Raw genomic sequence first — 13,369 nt, forward strand, 5'->3', positions numbered from 1 at the left:
TGAAAAACAGTACACTGAAGAAAACAACTCCTTAAAAAGGAGAAATGGCCAAATGGAAAAGGAGGTACAAAAGCTAACTGAAGAAAACAATTTGTTAAAAATTAGAATTGGGTAACTGGAAGCTAATGATTCTATAATTATAGACATCAAGAATCAGTCAAATAAAATTAAAAGAATGAAAAAATAGAAAAAAACATAAAATATCTCACTGGAAAAACAACTGACCTGGAAAATAGATCCAGGAGAGACAATTTAAGAATTATTAGTCATTGGAAAGCCATGAGGGAAAAAAAGAGCCTAAAGAGCATCTTCCAAGAATGAAAAAGAAAAAAAAATGTTATTCAATAAGGGCAAACTGTTTAGGGACCTACATGGGAAGATGATACCTATAACTCTTGAGAACTGTACCTTTATTATGATGTCTAGAAGGGAAATACATAGACAGAGGGGGTGAGTTTAAGTTGACTTTGATGTGATGATAAAAAAAAAACCTTAAGTGATGAAAAGGGATTGTAATGGAAGAAGAGGAAAGGAGGAGGCAGAAAAGGGTAAATTAAAATTACATAATACGATGAAGCACAAAGACCTATTACAGCAGAGGTAAAAAAGGGAGGGTGACGAGCACTGTTTAACCTTACTCTTATTGGAATTAGCACAAGGAGGGAATAACATACTTAAGTAGATATAGAAATCTAACTTGTCCTATAGGCAGCAGGAGGGGAAAGGAGGAAGAAAAGGAGGGGATAGAAGAAAGAAGTAGTAAAGGAAAAGGGAAAGAAAAGGGAGAGGGCTGATAGAGGGGATGGCAGAAAGGGGAAAGAAAAGCATGGATGGGGGGGAATAGGTTGGAGAAAGAAACACACAGTAATCATAACTGTGAATGTGAATGGGAGGAACTCTCCCGTAAAACAGAAGCAGATATCAGAGTGGATTAAAAATCATAATCTTACAATAAGTTGTTTACAAGAAACACATTAGAAACAGAGCGGGATACACACAGGGTAAAGGTAAAAGGCTGGAGTAGAATATATTATGCTTCAGCTTAAGTAAAAAAAGCAGGGGTAGCAATCCTCATCTCAGACAAAGCAAAAGCAAAAATAGATGTAATTAAAAGAGATAAGGAAAGAAACTACATCGTACTAAAAGGCACCATAGAAAATGAAGCAATATCATTACTAAACATGTATGTACCACGTAGCATAGCATCCAAATTCTTAGAAGAGAAGTGAAGGGCGTAACAGGAAGAAACCAACAACAAAACCATACTAGTGCGGGACTTCAACCACCCACTTTCTTAACTAGATAAATCTAACCACAAAATTAGGAAGAAAAAGTTAAGAAGGTGAATAGAATTTAAGAAAAGTTAGCTATTTCCCCAACTGATAAATGGTTAAAGGATTTGAACAGGCAGTTTTCTGAGAAAGAAATTAAAGATATCTATGGTAGTATGAAAAAATACTCTAAATCACTATTGATTAGAGAAATGCAAATCAAAACAACTCTTAGGTACCACATCATACCTATCAGATTGGCTAAAATGACAAAACAGGAAAATGATAAATGCTGTAAAAGATGTGGGAAAATTGGAACACTACTGCATGCCTGGTGGAGTGGTGAACTGATCCAACTATTTTGGAGAAGAATTTGGAACTATGCCCAAAGGGCTATGAAAATGTGCATACCCTTTGACCAGCAATGCCACTTCTAGGACTATATCCCAAAGAGACCATACAAATGGGAAAAGGACCCACATGTACAAGAATATTTATAGCAGCTTTTATGTGGTGGCCAAGAATTGGAAATTGAGGGGATGCCCATCAGCTGGGGAATGGCTGAACAAGTTGTGGTATATGAATGCAATGGAGTACTGTCGTGCTATAAGAAATGATGAGCAGAAAGCCTTCAGAAAAACCTGGAAAGATTTATATGAACCAATGCTGGGTGAGGGGAGCACAACCAGAAGAATAGTGTACACAGTTACAGATGCACTGTGCGAAGACTGATTTTGATAGATTTAGCTCTCTCAGCAATGCAGGGATCTAAGACAACCCCAAAGGACTTGCAATGAGAAATGCCACCCACATGCTGAGATAGAACTTTGGAGTCTGAATGAGGATGGAAGCATACTATTTGCTCTTTTTTTCTTTCTCATAGTTCATTCCACTGGTTATAATTCTTCTTTACCACATGACTAATGTGAAAATATGTTAAATATGAATGCATATGTAGAGCCTATATCAGATTGCATGCTGTCCTGGGGAAGGGGGAGGGGAGAGGGAGAAAATGTAAAACTCAAAAGCTTGTGGAACTGAATCTTGTAACCTAAAATAGATAAGATAGATAGATAGATAGATAGATAGATAGATATTAAGTTAGATATGGTAGACCTCTGGAGAAAATTGAATGGGGATAGAAAGGAATATACCTTTTTCTCAGCAGTACATGACATGAAACAAAAACTGACCATGTACTATGGCATAAAAACCTCACAATCCAATGCAGAAAGGCAGAAATATTAAATGCATCCTTTTCAGATCATGGTGCAATGAAAATTACACGTAATAAAGGGCTGTGGAAAGAAAGTAATTGGAAACTAAATAATCTAATCCTAAAGAATGAGTGGGTAAAATAACAAATCACAGATACAATCAATAACTTCATCCAAGAGAAGGGCAATAATGAGACAACATACCAAAACTAATGGATGCAGATCAATGAATTGGGCATATAACTAAAAAAGCTAGGAAAAAAAATTAAAAATCGCCAATTCAATACCAAATTAGAAATACTGAAAACCAAAGGAGAGATTAATAAAACTGAAATCAAGAAAACTACTGAACTAATAAATGAAACCAAGAGCTGGTTTTATGAAAATCCAATAAAACTGATAAACCTGTGGTTAATTCGATTAAAAAAAAAGAAGAAAACCAAATTACCAGCATCAAAAATGAAAAGGGTGAATTAACCACCAAACAAAGAGGAAATTAAAACAATTAGGAACTATTTTGCCAATAGATTTGACAATCTTAGTGAAATGGATGAATATTCACAAAAATATAAATTAGATTAACAGATTAACAGAAGAGGCAGTAAAATACTTCAAGACCTCCACCTCAGAAAAAAGAAATTAAACAAGCCCTCAGTGAACTCCCTAGGAAAAACTCTCCAGGGCCAGATCGATTTAAAAATGAATTCTATCAAACATTTAAAGAACAATTAATTCCAACACTATATGGACTATTTGGTAAAACAGGCGAAGAAGGATTCCTATCAAATTATTTTTATGACAAAAATATGGTATTGGTAACTAAACCAGGAAGAGGCAAAACAGAGAAAGAAAATTATAGACCAATTTCCCCAAGGATTATAGATGGAAAAATTTTAAATAAAATATTACCAAAGAGATTGTAGCAACTTCTCAAGACAATAATACACTATGACCAGGTAGCATTTATACCAGGAATGCAGGGTGGTTCAGTATTAGGAAAACTATCAGTATAATTGATCCTATCAACAATAAAACTAAGAGAAACCATATGATTATCTCAATAGGTGCAGAAAAAGCTTTTGACAAAATACAACACCCGTTCTTATTAAAAAAACAATAGAGAGCAAAAGAATAAACTGAGCCTTCCTTAAAATGATAAGTAGCATCTACCTAAAACCATCAGCAAGTATTATATGTAATGGGGATAAGCTAGAAGCATTTCCAATAAGATAAGGGGTGAAACATGGATGTCCATTATCACCACTATTATTCAACATAGTACTAGAAACTTTGGCTTTAGCAATAAGAGAAGAAAAAGAAATTGAAGGAATTAGAATAGGCAAAGAAGAAACAAAGCTATCCCTCTTTGATGATATGATGATATACTTCGAGAATCAAGTAAAAAACTACTTGAAATAGAAAAGAGGCAAGAAAAAGCTTTTACAATGGAGTGGAAGAGGGGGGAGGTGAGAGGGAATGAGTGAACCTTACTCTCATTGGATTTTGCTTAAGGAATAACATACACACTCAATTGGGCATGGAAATCTACCTTACCCTACCAGAAAGTAGGGGGGAAGTGGATAAGAGAGGTTGGCATGATAGAAGGGAGGACAAATGGGAGGAGGGGGTAATCAGAAGCAAACACCTTTGAGGAGGGAGAGGGTCAAAGGAGAAAACAGAATAAGTGGGAGTGGGATAGGATGGAGGGAAATACAGTTAGCCTTTCACAACATGACTATTATGGAAGTGTTTTGCATGACTACACATGTATAACCTATTTAAAATTGCTTGCTTTCTCAATGAGGGTGGGTGGGGAGGGAGGAAGGGTGGGAATGTGGAACTCAAGAGTTTTAAAAACGAATGTTAAAAATTGTTTTTACATGCAACTGGGAAATAAGATACACAGGCAATGGTATACAGATACCTATCTTGACTTATAGGAAAATAGAAGGGAAGGGGATAAGGGGGAGGGGCGGTGATAGAAGGGAGGGCAGATTGGGAAAAGTTGTAATCAGAATGCATGCCATCATGGGGTGGGGGGAGGGGAGAGATGGGGAGAAAATTTGGAACTCAAAATCTTATAGAAGTGAATGTTGAAAACTAAAAATAAATTCATTAATTAATAAAAGATGAAAAATAAACTAATTGAAATAATAAACAACTTTAGCAAAGTTTCAGGATATAAAATAAACCCACATAAATCATTGGTATATCTATATAATACTAACAAAGCCCAACAGCAAGAGATAGAAAGAGAAATGTCATTTAAAGTTACTGTAGCCATCATAAAATACTTGGGAGTCTACTTGCCAAAACAAACCCAGGGCCTATATGAAAATAATTAAAAGACACTTTACACATTAATAAAGTCAGAGCTAAATAAGTGGAGAAACATACTACCTAAATCGATTTACTTATTCAGTGCCATACAATCAAACTACCAACAAAATTATTTTATAGAGCTAGAAAAAAATAACAAAATTCATCTGGAAGTACAAAAGATCCAGAATCTCAAGCCAATTAATGAAACAAAATGCAAGGGAAGATGACCTAGCCATACCAGATCTTAAAGTGTATTATAAAGCAGCAATCATCAAGATTACTTGGTACTGGCTAAGAAATAGAGGGGTAGATCAGTGGAACAGTTTAGGTACACAAGACACAGTAGTCAATGATTATATTAATCTACTGTTTGATAAATGCAATGACTCCAGCTTCTGGGATAAGAACTCACTATTTGACAATGACTGCTGGGAAAACTGGAAAATAGTATGGCAGAAACTGCGCATAGACCAACATCTTATACCATACACCAAAATAAAGTCAAAATGGGTACATGACTTAGATGTACAGGCTGATATTATAAGCAAACTAAGAGAGCAAGGAATAGTTTACCAGTCAGATCCATGGAGAAAGGAGGAATTTATGACCAAACAAGAGATAGAGAACATTATGAAATGCTCTCCACATCCAGAGAAAGAACTTGGGAGTCTGAATGCAGATGGAAGCAAACTATTTGCTCGACTTTTTTGTTGTTGTTTTGTTTTGTTTCTTCTTTCTCAGTTTCTCCCATCGGTTCTATTTCTTTACACCATGACTAATGTGAAAACAGGTTCAATATGAATGTATATGTAGAGCCTATATCCAATTACGTGCCATCTTGGTTTAGGGGGAGGGGAGAGATGGGGAGAAAACATGCAATTCAAAGTCTTATGGAAGTGAATACTGAAAACTAAAAATAAATAAACTAATTTGTAAACAAACACCCACACACACCCACATACACACCCACACACACACACTAATTTGTTACTGACCCCGGCAGCAGCTGCAACGTCCTTGGCCTCCTCCTGCTCCTCTGTGAGCTCCTTCTGCTCCTGGTGCTGACACTCCTCCTGGGGCCAATACAGCACATGTGAGCCATGGAAACCCCCCCCAAGGCACTGCCCTCCACCTTCTGCCCTGTTCCCAGAAAAAGCTGGAGAGACCAGGGGCAGTAGCCTCAGAATGGGCCATGGGGAGAAGGGGCATGGCTGCAACCACAACCAAGGTCATGTCAGTGCACAGATGAGGAGACCAAGGCCCACCCCAGGTTCCCCCAGTGCCTCACCTTCCTCCTCTTCTCCTCTGGTTCACTCAGTAATCTCTCCTTCTCTTGCCGCGCCCTGAAAACCAAGAGCCCAAGCTCGTCAGTCACAAGCAGGAAGGGGGTCCAGAGGGCTGATCCTGACCTGAAGCCCACCCCACAGCACTACCTGCCACTAACCCCAGGGCTCAACACATCACTCTCCACCTGCTGTTGGAAACAGGACTCAGGATTTTAAAGAGGAGAAACAGCATTAGGAAGGAAGCCAGTAGAACATAAGCTCCCAGATGGCAGGGCCTGCTTTGTTCCTGTCCTAGTACCTAGAAACAGTGTCTTGTATGTATGTAGTAGGCACTTAATAAATTCTCAATGAATTGTACTGTTTTTTCTGTTCCGCCTTTCCTAAGGACATTCACAAACACTATTCTGCCACAGGAAAAGTGGAATTCAAGTGTCTAAGCCCTTGTATCTCTCTCCAGCACCACATACATTTCATCTGTTATTCCAATCTGGGACATCTGGTGACAGAGCTGGGAGTCGGCACCACCTCCCGCCAGAGCATCCCTCCCTCTATAGGCCTCTGAATAGGCCCCAGGGCTCAGGCTCCCAAATGATGCACTTGGAAGATCTCACAGAGATGGTTCAGAGATCAAATGAGACCCAGCATCAAGTATTTTGAAACCAAATGAAATGACTAGTGGAAGAGATGCATAAATATACATGTAAGTACATGGATGCAATTTCATATCTGGACCAGTGATTTCATGAGAGCAGGGAACTTGGTGTGGAAAGTGCCCCACTCAATTTACATGGAGCCACATGTTATAAATGAAGCATGTTAAATAAGTGTATATGAAGCCATATGTAACCTACATAATCTGTCTTTACCTCATCTCTCCTCCTTTCCTGTACCTTCCCACCACACCCTCTGACTTCTGGTGGTCCAAAATGTTAAAAGGGTTGTAGCTGCCATCACTTCCCAGAATGCTAGAGGGCCTCCTCAATGAGCAAAAGAATCAGTTGAGAGATAGGCTTAAAAACTGAGTACAATAATCATACAGAGGGGGTGGAGCAAAGATGCGGCTAGAAAGCAGGGACCGGCCTAAAGCTCTCCCGCAGGACCCTCCAAACACCTATAAAAATGGCTCTGAACAAATTCTAGAACTGCAGAATCCATGAAATAGCAGAGGGAAGTAGAGCTCCAGCCCAGGACAGCCTGGATGGTCACTGGGTAAGGTCTATCGCATGGAGCTGGGAGCGGAGTGGAGCAGAGCCCAGCGTGGGCCATGCCATGACCAACCAGACCGGGAGCTGGGTGGAACATGCTCTAGCACCCTGAATCAGTGAGCTGTGGCAGTTAGACTTCTCAACCAACAAACACCAAAGACAACAGAGAAGGTTAGTGGGAAAAAACTGCGGGGACAGAATGGAAGGAGTTCACGGTTTGACCACCGCCCCGGGGGCAGCAGAGGTGCTGGAGCTACAGACCTACAGCTGCAGTTGCTTCAGGCCCCAGGTCCACCTGGTGGGAGGAATTAAGTGGCAGATCCGAGCAGGGCTACAGAGCCTGCTCAGATCTGAGTAGCGATCCAGGTTGGCAGTTCGTAGGGGAGGAGGAGTGCTGCTGTGGCAGTCTGCTGTGCAGTAAAAGCTCTGAAAACATCAGCGCAGTCCCTCAAGCTTGAGACAAAGTACTCTCTACTCTACAAGCAGTCATTCCCCAATAAAAACCTCAAAGGTCAAGTAGTTGGCTGGGAATATGGCCAGGCAGCAAAAATGGACTCAGATCTAGACTCAGACTTTGGAATCTTTCTTTGATGACAAAGAAGATCAAAACATACAGCCATAAGAGGTCAACAAAGTCAAAGAGCCCACAACAAAAGCCTCCAAGAAAAACATGAACTGGTGTCAGGCCACGGAAGAGCTCAAAAAGGATTTGGAAAAGCAAGTTAGAGAAGTAGAGGAAAAATTGGGAACAGAAATGAGAGTGATGTGGGAAAATCATGAAAAACAAGTCAATGACTTGCTAAAGGAGACCCAGAAAAATACTGAAGAAAACAACACCTTAAAAATGGACTAACTCAAATGGCAAAAGAGCTCCAAAAAGCCAATGAGAAGAATGCCTTGAAAGGCAGAATTACCCAAATGGAAAAGGCGGTTCAAAAGGCCACTGAAGAAAATACCACCTCAAAAATTATACTGGAGTAACTGGAAACTAGTAACTTCATGAGAAATCATGATATTATAAAACACAACCAAAGGAATGAAAAAGTGGAAGACAATGTGAAATATCTTACTGGAAAAACCACTGACCGGGAATATAGATCCAGGAGAGATAATTTAAAAGTTACTGGACTACCTGAAAACCATGATCAAAAAAAGAGCCTAGACATCATCTTTCAAGAAATTATCAAGGAGAATTGCCCTGATATTCTAGGGCCAGAGAGTAAAATAAAAATTGAAAGAATCCACTGATGGCCTCCTGAAAATGATGCCAAAAAGAAAACTCCGACATTTTTGCCAAATTTCAGAGCTCCCAGGTCAAGGGGAAAATATTGCAAGCAGCCAGAAAGAAACAATTTGAGTACTGTGGAAACACAATCAGCATAACACAAGATCTAGCAGCTTCTACATTAAGGCACTGAAGGACTTGGAATATGATATTCTGGAGGTCAATGGAACTAGGATTAAAACCAAGAATCACCTACCCAGCAAAACTGAGTATCATGCTCCAAGGCAAAATATGGACTTTCAATAAAATAGAGGACTTTAAAGTTTTCTTAGTGAAAAGACCAGAGTTGAATAGAAAATCTGACTTTCAAACACAAGAATCAAGAGAAGCATGAAAAGGTAAACAAGAAAGAGAAATCATAAGGGCCTTACTAAAGTTGAACTGTTTTGTTTTCATTCCTACATGGAAAGATGATGTGTATGATTCATGAGACCTCAGTATTAGGGTAGCTGAAGGGAATATACCTACATATATATATATATATATATATATATATATATACATATACATATATATATATATATACATACACACACACGCACATATATATATACATACATATATATATACATACATATGTGTGTGTATATATATATGTGTGTATATATATATAGACAGAGGTCACGGTGAGTTGAATATGAATGGATGCTATCTGAAAAAATCAAATTAAGGGACGAGAGAAGAGTATATTGAGAGAGGGAGAAAGGGAGAGATAGAATGGGGTAAATTATCTTGCATAAAAGTGGCAAGATAAAGCAGTTTGTTGGAAGGGAAGAGGGGGCAGGTGCGGGGGAATGAGTGATTCTTGCTCTCATTGGATTTGACCTGAGGAGAGAATAACATACACACTCAAATGGGTATCTTACCCCACAGGAAAGGAGGAAGGAGATAAAAAGGGGGGATGATAGAAGGGAGGGCAGATAGGGGGAGGAGGTAATCAAAAGCAAACACTGTCGAAAAGGGACAGGGTCAAGGGAGAAAACTGAATAAAGGGGTATAAGATAGGAAGGAGCAAAATATAGTTAGTCTTTCACAACATGAGTATTGTGGAAGGGCTTTACATGATGATACACATGTGGCCTATGTTGAATTGCTTGCCTTCTTAGGGAGGGTAGGTGGGGAGGGAAGAGGGGAGAGGATTTGGAACTCAAAGTTTTAAAAGCAGACGTTCAAAAAACAGTTTTTGCATGCAACTAGGAAATAAGATATACAGGCAGTGGGGCATAGAAATCTATCTTGCCCTACAAGAAAGGGAGAAAGGGATGAGGGGGAGTGGGGTGACAGAAGGGAGGGCTGACTGGGGAAAGGGGAAATCAGAATATATGCCATTTTGGAGTGCGGGGAGGGTAGAAATGAGGAGAAAATTTGTAATTCAAACTCTTGTGAAAATCAATGCTGAAAACTAAAAATATTAAATAAAAATTTTAAAAATCCAAAAAAAAATAAAAAACAGTTGAAAGTCAAATAATAATAATAATAATGATAATAATCCTACAGAGGGAAAACATGGACCTAGAATAGAATGGAGGAGTTTCAAATGTTCTTGATGAAAAGCCCAGAGCTGAGTACCAACTTTGAAATGCAAACACAGGAGTCGAGAGAAACCTAGAAAGGCAAGAAAACAAGGGATTATTGATTGACGTGTGTGACAGGCCTGGAGGTGCCTCTGCCACCTGGGTACAGTCAGACCCACTTGTTGAAGAGATGGCACAAAATTGAAGCAATCCTCTCTTAAATAAGCTAGTGACTCAGAAAAAAGTGCAAAGTGGAAAAGACCAGAATTTTCCTACAGAAGTTTTGCTGTAAAAGGAACCCGAGTCCACACTTGATCTCCTCTCCAAGTGGAGAGATGCCAGCTAAAAATACAAAGTGATCGGTAAAGCCTCATGGAGGACCAGGGCAGAAGGTTAATTAGGAGCAGGGTTTCCTCAGAAAGCAGCAGGAAAATAAGCTTATACCAGATGTGGCTGGAACCCCCAAGTAAAGTGGATCATTCTGAAAGCAACTAAGGCTGGAACTAGGACATTAAACAGATGGTAAAATGGAAAAGATTTACTGATTTCTCTAGTGAGTTTCTTTTTAAGTCTTTAACTTCTTGGGCCTCTACCTGAGGAGGTAAAGAGGGCTCTCAGCCACAATGAGGCCCCAGCTAAAAGGGGAGAGGTTGGAGCCACACTGACATGGTGGGAGCATATACCAAAGAGGGAACAAGCCAACTAGGGAAGGGCTGATCAAATTGTGATCTATGAGTGCAACAGAATATGATCATGCAGCAAGAAATGACCAATGAGACATTCAGGAAGACGTGGGAAAGCTCTGATGACCTGGTACCGAGAGAAGGAGAGCCAGGAGAAGACGGGGTACGATGACAGAGCAGTGTCAGCTGGAAAGCCTAAGGAAAGGACAATGGACTGAACTGCCACACTGATGATCCTTCTTGTCCCAGGACTCACCCTTGGCTGCAGGAAGGTGGAGGGCACGATGCCACCCACATGGGGTTGGAGCAGCTTATCTTTCCTTTACACAATGAAGAATGCAATGGGTGGAGGAAGGGGAGCATGTCTGTCAGACATTAATAAAACTTACTTTTAAAATACATAAATAAAACTAAACACTTTCTTTGGCTTCAATCCTTCTGCCAATAATTACTCCTCGTGTTATAAGCAAGTCTTTTAACTCATCCAAGCCTGTTTCCTTATCTGCAAGGTGGGGATGATACCTGCAAATGTATACTCTCAAAATTGTTGTGAGACCTTAAAAAAGTAAAGGAGATGGGCCCAGCTGTCTACACTGGAAAACAAAGCAGATGAAGAATCCATCCTGCCCCGAGGATCCCATACAGGTGGATAGTCACCCCAGTGGGTACATACACAAATGAAGGAAAAAGTCCTTGACACTGCATCTGCTATGTACTGAGTGCGAGGGATCAAGGTGCTCCCTGGAGTTCTAAGAACTAAGGAGAGAGTTCTAAGATCTACAGAGAGATGGCCTGTTGGGGAAAGATGACGAGCTGGGCCCAGAACGGTGAAGGAAGAATGAAGTGGAACAGGGTCTGTCTGGGGTATCATGTGGATCCTCCATGACCCCAACTGCTCCCTGACCTGAAAATCCATCATCTCCATGGCCCTGCTCTGCCAGAGAAGCACGACCTCGGGCTCTCCCAATGCTGTGGGCAACTACAGAACAGGGCCCCGCATGACACCGTGAGCCTCACAATAGAGCTCAATTGTCAGCCCCACTTTTCAGGAAAAGAAACTGAGTCTTGGAGGAGGAAAGAGATGGGCTCCAGGCCATATTGAGAGTAAATGATGGAGCCAAGACACAGGCCTAGAACTTGCTGCAGTCCAGAACATCCCCCACACGCCCCCTGCCCAGGCAGTTTGGCAAAGCCGCCGGGGGTCTGGTGGGATCTCATCCACACTCAGTCTCTCTCAGTCACATACACACCCAGTCCCTTTCACACACATTTACAATCTCACAGCCTGCCTCTCTCTCACACACACTCACAGCCACACACACACACACACACACACACACACACACACACACACACACTGTTTCTCTTACACACATACTCACAGTCTCACACTCACAGCCTCTCTCTCTCTCTCATACACACACACACACACACACACACACACACACACACACACACACGCGCGCGCGCACCCAAAGGCAGGGAAGGCGGGACCTCACCACTTGCCCTGCCGCCTCTCCTGCTCCCCCTCAAGGGCCGGCTGCTGCTCCTGCTGCTCCCCGGTCCCTTGGGCCTCAGCCCCCTTCTGCAGAAGCTCCTCTTTCTCCTCCTCCTTCTTCTTTTCTTGTTCCTCTTCCTTCTCTTCCTTTTGCAGCTGCTCCTGGTTCCTTCCCTCTTTCTCCTCCTGGAGGTGGGACAGAGAGGGCACCGGGTCAGGCAGGCCAGGGAGGGGGGCACAGGCCAGGCTGGGGGTGAAGCGGGCAGAGCAGAGCCAACCCTGGCCCTTCCAGCTCTAAGTAAGCGACGGTACATGAGCCTTCCTTGTGGAATCCAAATTTCCAAACTGCCCCATGTTTGAGTGTGGAATGACTATTCTGGGTAAAGAACAATTGGGCTTGGCCTCCAGAAAGGAACAGGCCAGTGGGGGAGCGCTCATCCCAGATAGAAGCCACCTCTTCCTGCTGTCCACGGGGGAAGGGCGGAGAGCTGCCAGGAGTCTTTCTCTATCCATGCCCTCCCCCTTTGCCCCATGCCAAGGAAGCATGACGGTGACAACCACATTTCTACGATGCTTGGCTTGGGTCACCTCATTGGCTCTTTACCAACAATTCTAAGACCCAAGTGGAAATTTACAGAAGAGGAAACAGAGGCACGCACCCATTAACTGACTAGCCCAGGGTTGCACGGCCACTAAGTGCTGAGGTGGATCTGAATTCAGGTCCTCCAGACTTGAGGCCCAGCACAAGGGGCCTGTCTTAGCCCTTATCCTATGGGCACTGAGGATGGACAGCTCTGTTCCTGCCTCCTTGGGCCTCCATCCTCTCCCCCAGCCCAGGGCTTCCTGGAATGTCCCGGCCCAAGACCCAGGGCCACCCTGACCTCCGGCTCCTCCTCCAGCTGAGCCTGCTGCTGCTTCTCCACCTCCAGGTGATCCACCACCTCACAGGCTTGCAGGACCTTCTCAAGATGCTCTTCCTGATCCCTGGGGGACAAGGAGGAATGGACAGGACACCTCCTGGGCTTGGAGACCCCCCCTCCATCCACCCTTGGTCCCCCCTCCACAGGGCCAGGGAGCAGGAGGGGCCG

General features: G+C 42.1%; 1 protein-coding gene across 1 annotated transcript in view; it reads right to left on the reverse strand.

Annotated features, from left to right (window-relative positions):
* Positions 1 to 13,369, reverse strand: part of LOC118833261 (condensin complex subunit 3-like) — a 77,097-nt gene that overhangs the window by 4,606 nt on the left and 59,122 nt on the right. Inside the window, 4 exon segments of the mRNA XM_036740618.1 lie at positions 5,806 to 5,883; positions 6,099 to 6,153; positions 12,283 to 12,467; positions 13,163 to 13,265. Of these exon segments, the coding sequence (XP_036596513.1) occupies positions 5,806 to 5,883; positions 6,099 to 6,153; positions 12,283 to 12,467; positions 13,163 to 13,265 (421 nt within the window).

This window comes from Trichosurus vulpecula (assembly GCF_011100635.1).
Source record: "Trichosurus vulpecula isolate mTriVul1 chromosome X unlocalized genomic scaffold, mTriVul1.pri SUPER_X_unloc_7, whole genome shotgun sequence".
NCBI lineage: Eukaryota > Metazoa > Chordata > Mammalia > Diprotodontia > Phalangeridae > Trichosurus > Trichosurus vulpecula.